A 17,018-nucleotide genomic window follows, 5' to 3' on the forward strand; every position below is an offset into this window, starting at 1 on the left:
AGGACTAGCTCAAGAAGAAGCACATCAAGGTCATGGAATGGCCTAGCCAGTCTCCAGACCTTAATTCTATAGAAAATTTATGGAGGGAGATGAAACTTCGAATTTGCCAAGCGACAGCGAAAAGAAGAGTGGACCAAAATCCCTTCTGAGATGTATGCAAATCTGGTAACCAACTACAACGTCTTACTGTGCTTTTCAACAAGGGTTTTTTCCACCAACTACCAAGTCATGTTTTGCTTGGGGATCAAATACTTATTTTACTCACTGAACATCAACTCAGTTTATAAAATTTGTATCATGTGTTTTTTCTGGATTTTTGGTTGATATTCTGTCTATCATGTAAAATATACCTATGATCACAATTATAGACCCTTCATTTCTTTGTAAGTGGGCAAACTTACAAAATCTGGAGGGGGTGAAATAATTATTTTCCCCACTGTATTAGGTAGTCTTTTTTATAAAACATTCATTGGATGAATGTCAGAAACATTAGTGCAAGCTAAATTAAAAGTCGCCGTCATTTTTGTAAGAGATTCGTTTCTGTATTATCAGCTTCATCCAGTGGCCTATTGATTTCTAATTGAGGTATTTCAGAAATCTATACTTCATTTTGGCCACTAAATGGAACTGATGATACAGGTATTAATCTCTTTCAGATATTAGTGACATTTGGTTCAGCTTACACAAATGCTTGGGACATTCATGCAAGAAGTTTTTTTTATAAATAAATGTATTTTAAACATACAGTGCATCCATAAAGTATTCACAGTGCTTCACTTTTCCCACATTTTATGTTACAGCCTTAATCCAAAATTGATTAAATTCATTATTTTCCTCAAAAAATTCTACAAACAATACCCCATAATGACAACATGAAATAATAAGTTTGTTGGAAATCTTTGCAGATGTACTAAAAATAAAAAAGGAAAAAATCATATGTACATAAGCATTCACAGCCTTTGCCATGACACTCAAAATTGAGCTCAGGTGAATCCTGTTTCCACTGATCATCCTTGAGAAGTTTCTACAACTTGATTGAAGTCCACCTGTGGTATATTCAGTTGACCGGATATGATTTGGAAAGGTACACAGCTGTCTATATAAGGTCCCACAGTTAACAGTGCATGTCAGAGCACAAACCAAGCCATGAAGTCCAAGGAAATGTGTGTACACCTGAGACAGGAGTGTATGGAGGCACAGATCTGGGGAAGGGAACATAAAAAAATTAATGCAGCATTGAAGGTCCCAATAAGCACAGTGGCTTCCATCATCCATAAATAGAAGAAGTTTGTAAAAAACAGAACTCTTCCTAGAGCGGGCTGCCTGGCCAAACTGAGCGGGGTAGAAGGGCCTTAGTCAGGGAGGTGACCAAGAACCTGCTGGTTATGCAAAAAAGAGCCTGAAGGACTCTCAGTCAATGAGAAACCAAATTCTCTGGTCTGATGAAACAAAAATTAAACACTTTGGCCTGAATGGCAAGCATCATGTCTATAGGAACCCAGGCACCACCCATCATCTGTCCAATACCGTCCCTACAGTGAAGCATGGTGGTGGCAGTATCATGCTGTGGGGACGTTTTTCAGTGGCAGGAGCTGGAGGACTAGTCAGGATTGAGGGAAAGATGAATGCAGCAATGTAAAGAGACATCCTTGATGAAAACTTGCTATAGAGCACTCTGGAGCTCAGATTGGGACGAAGGTTCACAGGGGCGTAACTACAGGGGTTGCAATTGCAACCGGGCCCCATGCTCCAGGGAGCCTATGCGGCTCCCCTGTACACCTGAGTAGGAGGGGTGGCGAGGGCAGCATGTAGAGAAATCACTCTCCTTCTTTTTCCTCCTGTAGCTGCAGGAGGAAAATTGAGGAGATTGGTTCCTCTGTATACTGCCCCCGCCTGGGATGTGTCACAATAGAGAACCAGGAAGGGGTCGGTAAATGTGTAATTTACCAGCTCCTTCCTTTTCTGAATGGACAGAGTCATAGTCAGTGACATTGTAAAAAAATAAACTAAAATGATAAAAAAATAATACAATTAAAATACCAAAAATGAAAAACTACTGACACCAGTAGGTGAACTTCCAGGATCGCAAAGGTCACACTTGTGACAGGGCCCTGGGATTCCACCACCATGGGGAGGCCCCAAGATGGCAGGAAGGGGGCCCACTGCAGAACTTGTAAAGGGGTTCCGCTGCAGGACCATAATATAGGGCCCCGCAACGAGAGTAAAGGGCCCCAGGATCAGCGGGAAGAGCCCCAGGCTTGAAGGGAAGGGCCCCAGCCAGGGGTCTGGGGGGCCCTTCATGGTTTCTTGTACCGGGGCCCTGAAGGTTCTATTACGCCTCTGAAGGTTCATCTTCCAACAGGACATCGATCCTAAGCACACAGCCAAGATAACAGAGGGGTTGCTACAGGACAACTCTGTGAATGTCCTTGAGTGGCCCAGGCAGAGCCCAGATTTGAACCCGATTGAACATCTCTAGAGAGATCTGAAAATGGCTGTTCACCGACGCTCCCTATCCAACATGATCAAGCTTGAGATGTCCGCAAAGATGAATGGGAGAAACTGCCCAAAAATAGGTGTGTCAAGCTTGTAGCATCATACTAAAAAAGATTTGAGGCTGTAATTGGTGCCAGAGGTGCTTCAACAAAGTATTGAGCAAAGGCTGTGAATAATTATGTACATGTGATTTTTCTTTTTGGAATTTTTAGAATTTTGAGGAAAAGAATGAATTTCATTCATTTTGGAATAAGGCTGTAGCACAGGGGTAGGTAACCTATGGCTTGTGAGCCAGACGTGGCTCTTTTGATGGCTGCATCTGGCTCGCAGACAAATAGGGTCTCCTGCTAAGAGTATATCATTATTAGCCCAGAGTCGAGTCCATGCCTGCGCGCTGCAGCCACACTGGTTGCTAGTATGCCGCTTGGCTTCTAGCAACCAGTGACGTCACGTGACGTCAGTGTCGTCACGTGACAGCGATAGAGCGAGGGCAATGGTCAAATTCCTCCTCCGCTCCTAAATTTACTCCACCCGCCACCAGCCACCTCCCTCTTCTCCAGGCGGCAGAGCGGGCTCAGCATAGAGCCGAGGGTGGTCCTGAAGGGACAGGTCAGTCAGTCAGACTCGTCAGTGTAAATATTTTGCTTTCTGTGTTTCCCCTGTCTCAAGTAATTGCAAATACTCTTTCAGAAAGAGTATTTGCAATTACTAAGTTAAGACAGGGAAGCACAGAAAGCAACAAATTATAGGCTAGCCTGCACCTTCTTTTTTATCTTTTATTCACAGTTTACAGAGGCTGGCAATAGACTCAATGAAGAAGTGCTGCAGGCCTGCAGCCGTATATTCAGTGGAATTTTTTAATAACATTTCCCCAGACATTGACATTTTGGCACATATGGGCAACACATCCACTTTCTGTTTGCGCTAAGGTTATTTCTCCTTTCCATTGTCGTGCCCTGCAAATCACACTAGTGTGAACAGGGGAAGTCAACTTTAATATTTCAGCTCCTTTAACCACTTGGAAGGTTTTACCCTCTTAATGACCAAGCCATTTTTTGCAATTCGTCAAAATATAGCTCTTTATAACCCCATGTACTGCAGCACACAGCCTGGGAGAAGGAGGGACAACATTTGAGGACATTCAGGTGCTCTGTATGCACATGTGTGCTGACAAGTAATACGTAGACAGGAACAGAACTTAGAGATAACCTCATATATCTTTTGCTGCTCCTTCATTGTCCAGCATGGGTGGGAAAAGAGGGGTGACCTAGCTGTGTTCCTAAAGAGGTTGTAAACCTCAGAAAAAAAAAATAAAAACCTGAAAGACAAAGGCATAATGAGCTAGTATGCATCGCATACTAGCTCATTATGAAATACTCACCTTAGAATGAAGCCTCTGAAGTGCAGCCTGTTCACCGGTAACACGGCAGACATGTTTGGCCATCCTGCTTCCTGGTTTGTGTCCTCCGGCCAACTGATTGGCTGGAAGCGCCATTACATCACTTCCGCGCATGCGTGCAGGAGCCGCCGGTCACAGCACAGGGTGGCCGTTCCTTCAGAGCGCATGCGCCAATGACGTCATTGGCTGTATGCAATGTAAATATCTCCTAAACGGTGCAAGTTTAGGAGATATTTACAGTACCTATAGGCACAGGTCATTAAGGTGGGTTTAACCTCTTTAAAGCAGAACTAAAGTTCTGATACTTACCTCTCCTTTAATAGTCCAATGTCCCTCACTGTAGCTAGTATCTCCTACCTGGGTTCTTCTGGGTGCTGTGCTGCGGCCGTTTTCTTTGGCTGGTGCAGGATGACATTGCTCCTGTGCATGCTCAGGAGTTCACTCACTCCGACACAAAGGTGCTATGCCAAAATGTAAACGGAGCTGTGCTTGTGCAGCTCAGTGTACATTCCACAGAACACTGTGAGCAGACAGGTAAGGTTATTTTATTGTAGAAGAAACATTGCATGTCTCTTCTGCATTAAAGAGCCTGCCTGCTTGTAGTCATTAAACCTAGGACTTTAGTTCTGCTTTATAGTGCTGCATTCCAAATGTACTAGGTGTTTGATCTGCTCCGGTGTCAATAAATTCCTAATGACAACCTAAAACAGTACGTTTGCCTGCACTGGATTGCATACCTTATCTCTGGTTGCAGTGCATTTTTAAAAGTAGTGGAAGCACAACTTTTGGTACCGTCCAGTGCGATTTCGCATGACACTGTTCCTGTGCGATTCCAGTGTGAACTGGCAACTTTGTGCAGCAGAGAAAAGTGAGGTTACCAGAATGGCTGCGCTGTCTGTTTGGACTGTACATCTCAGGACAGGTTTTTCATAAATCCAAATCGTTTGCCAGGTAAACAGCTCCCAGACAGACAGTATATGTATTTCTCTGCTGTGCTTTTGGCTTTTTGCCTGGAGTTCAGCTTTCCTCTCCCAGGTGCACTTCTCTCTGTATAGATGTTTGCACTGCCAGAGAACCTCAGTCTATAGTCTAAAAGTCTTATGTTCTTCACTGTAAAAACTACTAACCAGAACTCATTCTAGAAACACAGCACCAATCCAGAATGAATCAAGGCAGAAAGAAGGAATATACTAACAACACAGCACCCTGTTGAGTGGAGCGTTCATTGATGAGAACGTGTCATATGCACAGTACCTATGGCTGATCAGTTTCAAGCCCCGTACACACATACCGATTGTCGGCCGAAACTGTTCGGTCGCCGAACGATCGGCCGATTTTCGGCTTGTTAGTATGATGCTTCCGACAGCCGACAGCGCACTTTCGGCTGAACAGAATCTGTCGTGCAAGCATTAAAATTTTTGTATGCCGACACCAGAACGGCCGATTGTTCACCAGTCAGTACAGAATTCGGCCAACAGACAGCAGATTTGCAAGACTGGGCATGCTCAGAAAAGAAAAAAGACCAGGAAAGTTAACCATCACATGACATCACTTCTGCAGTCGGCGGACAAAATTCGTGTGCAGTCTTTTGCACTTTTCAGCGGACAGGACAGCCCTGGACAAAAGATGGCCGATCGGTCGGCCGACGATCGGTACGTGTGTACGGGGCTTTACTCAAATAAAGGAAAAAAAAAAAAAAAACACTGTGCTAGAGTAAAATAAGCTCCAAAATCAGTAAACGAGAAAATAGTGCAACGCTAAATTAAAAATGAACACAATATATGTATAATGAATAAATAAATTCATAAAATATACATAAAAATATATATAATTAATAAACTAGAAGAAAAATGTCCGTGAAGGCAAATAGATAACCAAGTCTAAATCATTGATCTATACGAGGAAAAACACCACCGGTGAATAGGGAGATGAGTAATATAGATAGAGGGTGACCAAGATGTTCCTACTTTACACCCACAGTGACTACCAAAATCTGCTTACCAGTATTCATTGACCACTAAGTTATAGGTGGTCTAATCAGGTACAGGGAAGTAGGTCTCCATCAGACCATATAAACTGGATCCACTCAGAGAACTCGGTCCACTCTCAAAAGACAAAAATCAAAAAGCACTTCCATAGTGTAGTATCCAACTAACACTTTATTTATAAAATAAATGATTGCACTTACAAGATCCAGTACTTGATATCATTATAAAAGCATAAACAAGTTTCACTGCCTAGCACTGTCTTGCATTGCTATGAAGGTGACTTTTTGCTAAAATGAGTAGTCAGGAGAAGGACAGAAAACAGAGGTGGACAAACAACATGTCAAATCAATGAAAACAGGATTCACAGAAGAAATACACATGGGCCTTATGTGCCAGAGACCAAGAGACACAAATACATACACTCACCGGACACTTTATTACTAGGTACACCTGTACCTATAGTAACACAAATTGCTAACCAGCCAATCAGATGGCAGCAACTCAGTGCATTTAGGCATCTAGATGTGGTGAAGACTACTTGATGAAGTTCAAACCAAGCATCAGAATGGGGAAGAAAGGGGATTTAAGTGACTTTGAACGTGGCATGGTTGTTGGTGCCAGATGGGCTGGTCCGATTATTTCAAAAACTGTTGATCTACTGGGATTTTCATGCGCACCCATCTCCAGGGTTTACAGAGAATGGTCCGAAAATGAGAAAATATCCAGTGAGTGGCAGTTGTGTTGAGGAAAATGCCTTGTTGATGACAGAGGTCAGAGGAGAATGGGCAGACTGGTTTGAGATGATAGAATGGCAACAGTAACTCAAATAACTACTCATTACAACAAAGGTATGCAGAATACCATCTCTGAATGCACAATAAATCCAACCCTAAAGCAGATAGCCTACCGCGAAGACCGCACCGGGTGCCACTCCTATCAGCTGAGAAAATTGTATAATAGAAGATTGGAAAAACGTTGTCTGGTCTGGTGAGTCTCGATTTTAGCTGCAACATTCAAATGGTAGGGTCAGAATTTGACGTAAAACAAAATGAAAGCATGGATCCATCCTCTCTTGTATCAGTGGTTCAGGCTGGTGGTGTAATGGTGTGGGGGATATTTTCTTGGCTCAGTTTGGGCCCCTTAGTACCAATTCAGTTTTGTTTAAATGCCACAGCCTACCTGAGTATTGTTGCTGATCATGTGCATCCCTTTATGACTACAGTGTACCCATCTTCTGATGGCTCCTTCCAGCAGGTTAATGCTGCCAGAGTACCAGGGAACCAGACCAAATGGGGATGCAGGTAAAATAAAGCAGTTTATTAGAGAAAACAACAATAAATGCACAGCAAGAGTGAGGAAGTGAGAGCAGGAACAAGCCAGGGTCAAATCCAGAAGCGGGTAGTCATCCAAGCCGGGGTCGAGTCCAGAAGTGGGTAGTCTGCCGATGCGGGGGTCATCTGCCTATGTGGGGTCAAGAGCCAGGAGAGTCGTCAGCTAAGCCGGGTCATACACAGAGGAACACCGAGAACAGAAGATTGCTAGCACAGATGCACCTTGAAGCACAAACGCAAGGGCAAGGACTGCAACACATCAGGTAATAGATATGGTCAGGTGTGCAGCATCATCACTGTGCAACGCCCAGGCAAGTGATGATGCAATCAGAGTTTATAAGAGGCAGCGGTCTGCACATGTCCAATATGGCTGCCAACTGGAGGGCAAGGTAAGACCTTGACAAATGCACCATGTCACAAAGCTCAAATCATCTCAAACTGGTTCCCTGAACATGACAATAAGTTCACTGTACTACAACGGCCTCCACGGTCACCAGATATCAATCCAATAGAGCACCTTTGGGATGTGGTAGAACGTGAGATTTGCATCATGGATGTGCAGCTGACAAATCTCTAGCAACTGTGTGATACTTTCATGTCAACATGAACCAAATTCTCTGAGGAATGAAGGCAAAATAGGGTCCAACCCGGTACTAGTAAGGTGTACCCAATAAAGTGTCCGGTGAGTGTAATTCAGCAATACAGATCTGACACATTTTTAAATATTAGATTATTCACCTTCATGAACACATACTTGATCTCTAAACCCCATCTGTAGTTGTCATGACTGCAGAAAGCCATCACTAAACAGGAAGTACAAATAATAGGCCACTTACCATACACCCCTGAGAGCTCTCCATCAACCTAATTGCAGATATAAAATGAAAGAAAAAGAATACTGTTTCTTGTCTCTTTACCTCGTCTGCTGATCCGTTCTCCACCCGAAATCGCCCCGCTCTCTGAATGGCTCCATCCGCATCACTGGAGATCAGCTGACAGGAATATCAAAGTAGAAAATAAATTTAAGGGATTGACAAGAGCAGCAGTTATCATGATGAACAGCAAGATCAAATATTCTGCATATAGACAGTACTTAAATGTATGGCAGTGGCAGTTTGCATGGCAGGTACAGTCTTGATTTAGACCATATACCGCCAAATGAGAGAATCATGCCATCTGAGACAGATCCGGCTATAAGTGGTAAATAGTTTCCTTAGTCTGTAGACTCCACCCACCACACTTATATAAAGAGGCTTATATTGGGGTAACAGAAGCAGCCAATCATGTTCTGGAATTTATTTTCCTAGTGCAGGTTGCAGAATATCACAAAATGCCTATTTGGCCGTGTTTTTCCTTCCAACAGGCATTGCAAACCTTCCTTGTTAGTTTTTTGCTTTTGCACATATGTGGCAGCAATAAGACTAGAAGTAGTGAGATTTTCAGAGGGGAGAAATTTACGCAGGTCACATTACCTCTGTGTCCAATTAGTGTCATGGTACAGTGAAGGCAACACCAGCATGCTAGGATAATTACTTATTGTCTTATTAATAGAATGTCAAAACATTTATGAGGTTTTTTTAAAAGGCTAAATGACAGCAAATTCCAGAGTAGGCACATCATTACGCTTTAGAGAACAGCATATGTGACATAATAAAAGCAACAGCATCCCTATTATCTTCCCTATATTTCCCAAGCTAGATCACTGATGAATAACAGGCAGAAAATAATAGTTATATCAAATATAGCCAGCAGAACAAACCAGATAATGCATGGGAGTCGATCGGTGCAGGTACAGAAAACTGCTGTAATTAATCAGAGGTTGGTCTTTTTTGTGGATGTGAAGGGGGAGGGGGTGAAAAAGTAAAAAAGATACATATTCCATGTGAGTTGGACTATCCTATCTTATGTACATTCATCAGTCTGAACCTAACATGGAAAATCAACGACTGCCCAGATGTTAATTATGACCATAGATGGTAATATTAATGGAGCAAAAAGGGACAAATGGAAGGGACCATATATCACATAGTGATAGGCTTCACCTCTGGCTCCAGGCTACAGGATTGTACTTGCCAATTCTTATCATATATAAAATGTACAAACAGAAAAGAATATATACAAACCTATAATTTAAATTTATATATAGGTCAGAATTTAGATAAAAAAGTACATCACATGTATATTATATATAGGTAAAAAATAAAGATTTACCAAGCCCTAAATTTGCAGAGGGTGTACCCACAGCATTTAAAGTTCTATGTGGAAGCCTATCACATGGGTTCCTGTTTGTGAACAGTGAAAAACGACTCAGTACTAGCTAGTTATGTACAAATTATCTTTTTTAAAGACTAAATAAGGTGTTTTTTTTTTTAATAAGGCTATATTTACAGGAAGATGCTTAATGGATCTTTGAACTGAAGGCCAATGTACCAATCCCAAAACCAATGTATCACCAGGCCTTAATAAACAGCCTAGTTTCCCCTTGTTCTTGTAACTTGTATTATGGAGGTCGCACAAAGTCTGAAGCTGCTGGCTGTTAACTGCCTGACCTCCTATGCTTCAAATATCAAAGCTGGAAGGCAGTTGATTACAAAGGACAGTTGGCAGACTTAGAGCCGGTTCACATTAGAGCGATCCGACTTGCCGGGGCGACCTCACAAGCGCACCGCGACCTCGGAGCGGCCGGCACGGACTTCATAACATTGAAGTCTATGCAGGTCGCTCCGGGTCGCCCCAAAGAAGCTCCGGGCCCTTTTTCTAAGTCGGAGCGACTTGTGTCGCTCCTATTAGAATGGGTCCACAGCTTCTCTATGGCAGGCGACCTACGGCGACCTGTCAGGCGACCAGGTCGCCTGACAGGTCACCCCAGTGTGAACCGGCTCTTAAGGTAGGCTTTAAAAAAGCAGAAAATCTTTCTAATCCATCTCTGCCTCTAATACTATCCTATAGGCCACTGAAATGGGAAGTTCCAGTATGATACCCAGGGTCGTAGATAAGGGGGCACCACCACGCCACCTGTACAGGGCCCGGGTCAGCAGGGGGGCCCAGGAAGAAAGGTGAATTCACTGTGGGCAGGGAGGGTGATTGGCATGGTGGGGGGGTAATTACTGAAACCGATCCTTGTATGACTCTCTCTGCAGCAGCTAAAAGCTGGCTTCTTTTCCTCTACCTCCTATTGGCTTTCAATTCCAGTAATTCTCCCCCCCCCCATGCCACACTGATCAAACTCTCAAACTCTACACTGGCAGTGCTTCCGGCTTCCCTTCTCTCCTTACCGTTGGCAGGTACAAGCACACAATAGGATTCTTCAGGATGGAGAGTGGGGGAAATGTCCAGGAAATATGTCATTTTTACCAACCCCTTCCTTTCCTGAATGAACACAATGAGTGATTGGTACCGATCACTCACTGAGCTCATTCATAACTGAAGCATAGCAAACTGTATTTATTTGGGGGCCCTGTCAGGTTGTCGTGGTTTCTTACAGCAGCCCTGATGACACCAAATATGTTTATGATTCAGACAGGAGATGCCATATGCCAAAAAGCTTCCACACTGAGGGGTTGACATGCATGTGGTGCCAGGAGGGGTGGGACTACACATGACATAATTATCCCCCAATTTCATTATATTCAAAGGAGTCTTTTCCAGTAGATGTGTCTGTCATTGTTGTACATGAAAGGCAACGTGACACCAATATGAGAAACCTTTAACACATAATGTGGGAGAGGGAGAAACCATAAACCTCCGTAACACTCCAGGAATCTTAGCATGTGTCATAAAAAAAGGTACAGAGCTTAAGAATTATTATCGCTGAATTTATGAATAGGGAAGGTGGGAAGTGGAGACAGCAATAATGTTTGTTAATTTTACAGTTGTCATGTTCAGGTACCATTTTGAATCCACAAGCAATGCTTGTGTTTACTGTAAAATGGCTGCTGCAGTATTTCAAGCTGAGGATACACAGAACAAAATTACACCAGTAAAACAATTATTTTATAATAAGCCACTAACATGCCTGGTAAACCTCATGAAATAAATATTTTTCCTTCGAAAATTCATCCAGGATGGAGGGAAAATTAAATTGTCTTTAATCAGGGTAATTACCCTAATAGAACATAATGTCAGCTGGATTATTATTGCACCCCCACCATGAACCTTCCGGAACACAGAAAACTTTATAATAGAATCTGCTGCATCTGGGATCTGTCACAGCAACGCCAACCAATTCCAAACCAACAGAGTGCAGTTACAGTATATCAAGCCAAACATTCTACATTTACATTGTACTTACCAGCTAGTATATTTGTATCCTATACCACCTACATGTTGTGTAAAATGCCTATATTTCATATAGAGGTAACAAAAACTATCATATCAAAACAGTACACCTACCACCTACACCAAATCCAAAGATCCTATACAGTGTCAAAAATAATCATTTGATCCCCTGCAGATTTTGTAAGTTTGCCCACTTACAAAGACATGAAGGGTCTATAATTGTTATCATAGGTGTATTTTAAATGATAGAGACAAAATATCAACTAAAAACCCAGAAAAAACACAATACAAATGTTATATATTCAGTTGCAGTTCAGTAAGTAAAGTGAGTATTTGATCCCGAAGCAAAACGTGACTTAGTACTTGGTGGAGAAACCATTGTTGGCAAGCACAGAGGAAAGACGTTTCTTGTAGTTGGTGACCAGATTTGCACACATCTCAGGAGGGATTTTGGTCCACTCTTCTTTACAGATCTTCTCAAAATCCTTAAGCTGTCGCTTGGCACATTAAAGTTTCAACTCCCTCCATAAATTTGCTATATGATTAGGGTCTGAAGACTGGCTAGGCCACTCCATGACCTTAATGTGCTTCTTCTTGAGCCACTCCTTTGTTGCCTTGGTGGTAAATTTTGGGTCATTGTTATGCTGAAAGACCCATCCACGACCCATCTTCAGTGTTCTAGCTAAGGGAAGAAGATTCTCATCCAATATTTTACAATACATGGCCCCATTAATTGGTCCCTTAATGCGGCAAAGTCAGACTGTACCTTTAGCAGAGAAAAAGCCCCAAAATATAATGTTTCCACCTCCGTGCTTGACTGTAGGGATGATGTTCTTAAGGTCATAGTCAGCATTTTTCTTCCTCCAAACATGACGAGTTGAGTTAATGCCAAAGAGCTCAACTTTGGTCCCATCTGACCACAGCACATTTTCCTGATCCTTTTCTGAATCATTTAGATGTCCATTGGCAAACTTCAGATGGGCCTGTACATGTGCCTTCTTAAGGAGGGGGACCTTGCGGGCGCTGCAGGATTTCAATCCATGGTGGCATATTGTGTTACCAATGGTTTGTTTGTTGACTGTGATGCCAACTGCCTTGAGATCCTTCACAAGCTCCTCCCATGTAGTTCTGGGCTAATCCCTCTTATTTCTCATGATCAGCCTTACCCCATGAGGCAAAATCTTGCATCTTCTAAGGCGAATAATGGTTATTTTGTATTTCTTCCATTTGCAAATAATTGCTCCAACAGTTGTCTCCTTCTCACCAAGCTTCTTGTTGATGTTCTTGTAGCCCATTCCAGCCTTGTGCAGGTCTACAGTTTTGTCCCTGATGTCCTTTGACACCTCCTTGGTTGCCCATGATGGTGAGATTTGAATGGAAGAAAGATACTGTAGAAAGGTGTTTTTTATACACATAACGAGTTGTCATTAGGAGCACCTTCTTAAATTGACACGACTAATCTGTGTACCGGATGAGCACATACTGTAGCCCATCTGTGGGAGCCAGAGTTATTGTTGATTAGTAGGGGATCAAATACTTATTTTACTCACAGAACTGCAACTCAATTTATAACATTTGTATCATATGTTTTTTTCTGGATTTTTGGTTGATATTCTGTCTCTATCATTTAAAAACACCTATTATAAAAATTATAAACCCTTCATTTCTTTGTAAAAAATCTGCAGGGGATCAATTAATGATTTTCCCCGCTGTATATACTGTATATACCAGCAACCATATCACCTATACATACTCTATATGCTACAGTAAGTAATACCAATCCAACATGTACATACAACAGCAGGATGCTCTGATGCTTAGCCCTATGACCTAGCAGCACTGGGTTTTTGGCCTTAGTTGCCACCATGGCATTATCTACATGGGAGTGTATATTTGCTTTGTTTGTTGCCCTAGAGTCTGAAAATTTGTCACTGATGAGGGAAAATTCATGCAACACTGCATACAGTTGAACAATGACCACTTTTCCTTTTTTCAGCCTCCATCCCTCTTCAATGAAATCACATGAAAATTAAATGAAAAATCTAACAGTAATGCAGCACTGGAGGCCCCATACTCGCTGGCTTATATGTGTAGCAAAATGCCTATTTACTCTTTAAACTCAGATGCAGGTGAAGGCCCTTTTAACTAAATTTCCCACATCACCCTTGGTTCCTGGACATGACCAGGGAAGATAGGTTTCTCATGTCTCCTCCCTCAAGAGCTCAGAGAGGCCATACCTGATGTAGCATAGGTAGCTGGTCAAGTGATCTAAAGCCAAGCGAGAGAACCTCCACGGTAGAGCTGCACGATTAATGGTTAAAAAATTGCAATCTCGATTCACCCCCCACCCCCAACGATCTTAATTCGGCATTTCCTCAATTCATACAGAGCTGTTCTTTGCTCACTCACAGCTGTCAAACAAATAAAAAAAAGAAGAGCCTCCAGCAAATGTTTATCAACATTGCCAAGGGCTGGGAGACAACTATAAACATGATTTACAATGTATCTTTTTGTAATTTTAGATCAAAGAATTGAACTTCCATCTGTAAAAAAAGGCAGTTTACCACTTAAAGACTAAGGCCCCTTTCACACATGGAGTCCGTTCAGATCCGCCTGTCCGTTTTTTTGGCGGATCTGAACGGACGCCCCATGCATCCCTATGGGGCATCGAATGTCAGCGGAGTCATGTCCGCTGACATCCGATCCGATCCGTCAAAACTGGACGGATGGAAACCCTATTTTCCATCCGTCTGGCAGATCAGATCGGATGTGAATGGACAGACGGTCCGTTCCCCTCTGATTCCCCCATAGAGATGAATGGGGACCTGACAACTCTGTCTCCGCACACAGCACAAGGAGACACAGCTGTCATCCGCCTGCTCAAGGGTCCTTTCACACTGTCTGCATCTGCCGGCGGACTCCGTTCTGCTCAGCGGGGATCTGTGTGCGGATCTGTTCGGATCGTTCGCGTGAAAGGACCCTAAGCCTTTTTCTGACACTTGTTAAAATCAGTATTTGTTGCTGGAAAATTACTTAGAACCCCCAAACATTATATATATATATATATATATATATATTTTTTAGCAGAGACTCTAGAGAATAAAATGTCGATCGTTGCAATATTTTTTGGCACACTGTATTTGCGCAGCAGTCTTTCAAATGCATTTTTTTGGAAAAAAATGCACTTTAATGAAATAAACAGAAAGTTAGCCCAATGTTTTTGTTTAACTACTTTAAGACAGGGCCTATTTTTGAGTTGGTGTTTACAAGCAGTTTTTTTTTTTGCTAGAAAACTACTTTGAACCCCCAAACATTACATATATTTTTTTAGCAGAGACCCTAGAGAATAAAATGGAGATCATTGCAATAATTTTTATCACACCATAGTCTTCCGAACGCAATTTTTTTGGAAAATTCACTTTTTTCATTAAAAAATAAGAAAACAGTAAAGTTAGCCCAATTTTTTTCCAAATGTGAAAAATAATGTTACGCCGAGTAAATAGATACCCAACATGTCATGCTTCAAAATTGTGCACGCTCGTGGAATGGCGACAAACTTTGGTACTTAAAAATCCCATAGGCTACATTTTAAAAAATTCTGCAGGTTACCAGCTTAGAGTTACAGAGAAGGTCTAGGGCTTAAATTATTGCTCTCATTTTCACGATCGCGGCGATACCTCACATGTGTGGTTTGAACACCATTTACATATGTGGGCGGGACTTCCGTATGCGTTCCCTTCTGCGCGCGAGCTAACGGGGACAGGGCACTTTAATTAAAAAAAAAAAAAAAATTGATCATTTTAATTCATATTACAAGGAATGTAAACATCCCTTGTAATAGAAATAGGCAAGACAGGTCCTCTTTATTGTGAGATCTGGGGTCAAAAAGACCTCAGACCTCACAACTACACTAATAAAGGTTGCTAGGCAACGGCGTTTGACGTCGGTCCGGTCCTCCGAGACCATAGAGTTGAATGAGGGCCATCTTTCCCTCATCTTTCCCTCACTTGACTTCCTGTCTCAGGGGATCCAGGACCGGATCGTTTTCCGGGCTGCCGGCGGGTCCGGTAAGCCGGGAAAACGGCCGGGATGCGGCGGGAGGGGGGGGGGCACCTCTTCCGCCGCACCATAAGGGTGATCCTGTGGTGAATCCTGTGGTAGCAGCTGCATTTAAACACCTAGAGGGGGAAGCAAGAAAGTGAATACTGTTCTTCCCTGAAGAACACCAGGATTGCCTTGACAAGATAGTTAACCGCTTAGAAGCAGTATATTACCAAGTGATGAAATTTGGGGGACTTTAGGGCCTATGTATTTGGCAGAAAGCAAAGAGTGGAAAGATCTATTCTACACTATGCCCTGGAACTGCAAGAGAGTTATGCTGTAGAGCTGAGTGAGATGGCCCCTCTGGGGTAACGTAGACGTATGACTGAAGAAACATTTTGTATATGGATTGTGGTCCAACAAGGTCAGAAAAACCCTAAAAGAGAAAGAAGCAACCTCAATTTAAAGTTCCATGAACCGTTAGAAGTGCCCATAGCATGTCAGGAGCAAAGACGTACAGGCTCGAATGCACCTATTGCAATCATAGGTGGGAAACCGACAAAACTGCCTGCAACCAAACAATTGGCACCTTGGGAGGTGGTAAACTGACAGAAAGGATGGTTCAGGTCCAGACACAGTTATCTGTGTTGAAGCACAGATTGCCTCGGAGAGGCAAAGCGGGGATACCCCTCATTGAGGAGGCGAACACTGCCTAAGAGGCAGCAAAGGTGTGCAAGATCATCATCCCCATCTTGGGGGTATCAAGTTGGGCCATCTCCAAAGAAACTTTCCTAACTATACACAGTGAAATCTATCAAACTAGAATACCCTACATATATGTAGATGAAGAAGCTGAGGAAATAGAGATTCCTGACTTGACTGTAGAAAAACATAATAATAGGCCTAATGTTTAATTGGGAAGAGAGAGAGAGAGAGGATCCAGTGATTGCCTCCCTAATAAAGGCAATACGGTTACAGCAGTGAACTGGTCCCGGGTTGAACATACTGTTAGCAACCAACAAACTACTGCGGAGGGGGTACTGTCTTGTCCTGAGGTATAGTATATTGTCTGTTCCAGTTGGTTGAACAAGTCTGCCAACACTGTGTGGTCTGTTCACTGTCGAAGAATGCTGAGGCCCAAATACCACCTCTGAGTTGGCACAATTCTGCCCTACTGGAGGTACCAACCAATTAATTTCTTGAGCTCAGCATGTCAGAAGGATATCGTCATAGTATAGTCATGGTGTTGTCATGGTGAACAACCTCACCAATTCTGCGGTAGCAGTACCCTCAAGACCTTCAAGACAACTGTCCAGGTGGTTTGGAAGCACTTACGCCTTACTTATGGCTGTTTGCAAAAGATACAATCAGACAAGAAACCCTGTTTCAAACGTGAGCTCTTCCAAGAATAGAGCCATTCACTAACCATTAGAATGTCGCACACTACCTCGCAGTACACATGAGGCAATGGGACATATGAGAGGT

At 42.7% G+C, this 17,018-nt stretch overlaps 1 protein-coding gene across 1 annotated transcript in view; it reads right to left on the bottom strand.

Annotated features, from left to right (window-relative positions):
* Positions 1 to 17,018, bottom strand: part of GARNL3 (GTPase activating Rap/RanGAP domain like 3) — a 264,692-nt gene that overhangs the window by 99,974 nt on the left and 147,700 nt on the right. The window contains exon 4 of the mRNA XM_082263321.1: positions 8,132 to 8,206. Within this exon, the coding sequence (XP_082119447.1) occupies positions 8,132 to 8,206 (75 nt within the window). The remainder of the gene's footprint in view (positions 1 to 8,131; positions 8,207 to 17,018) is intronic.

The sequence above is a fragment of the Pelophylax lessonae genome (genome assembly GCF_965119305.1).
Source record: "Pelophylax lessonae genome assembly, chromosome: 7".
NCBI lineage: Eukaryota > Metazoa > Chordata > Amphibia > Anura > Ranidae > Pelophylax > Pelophylax lessonae.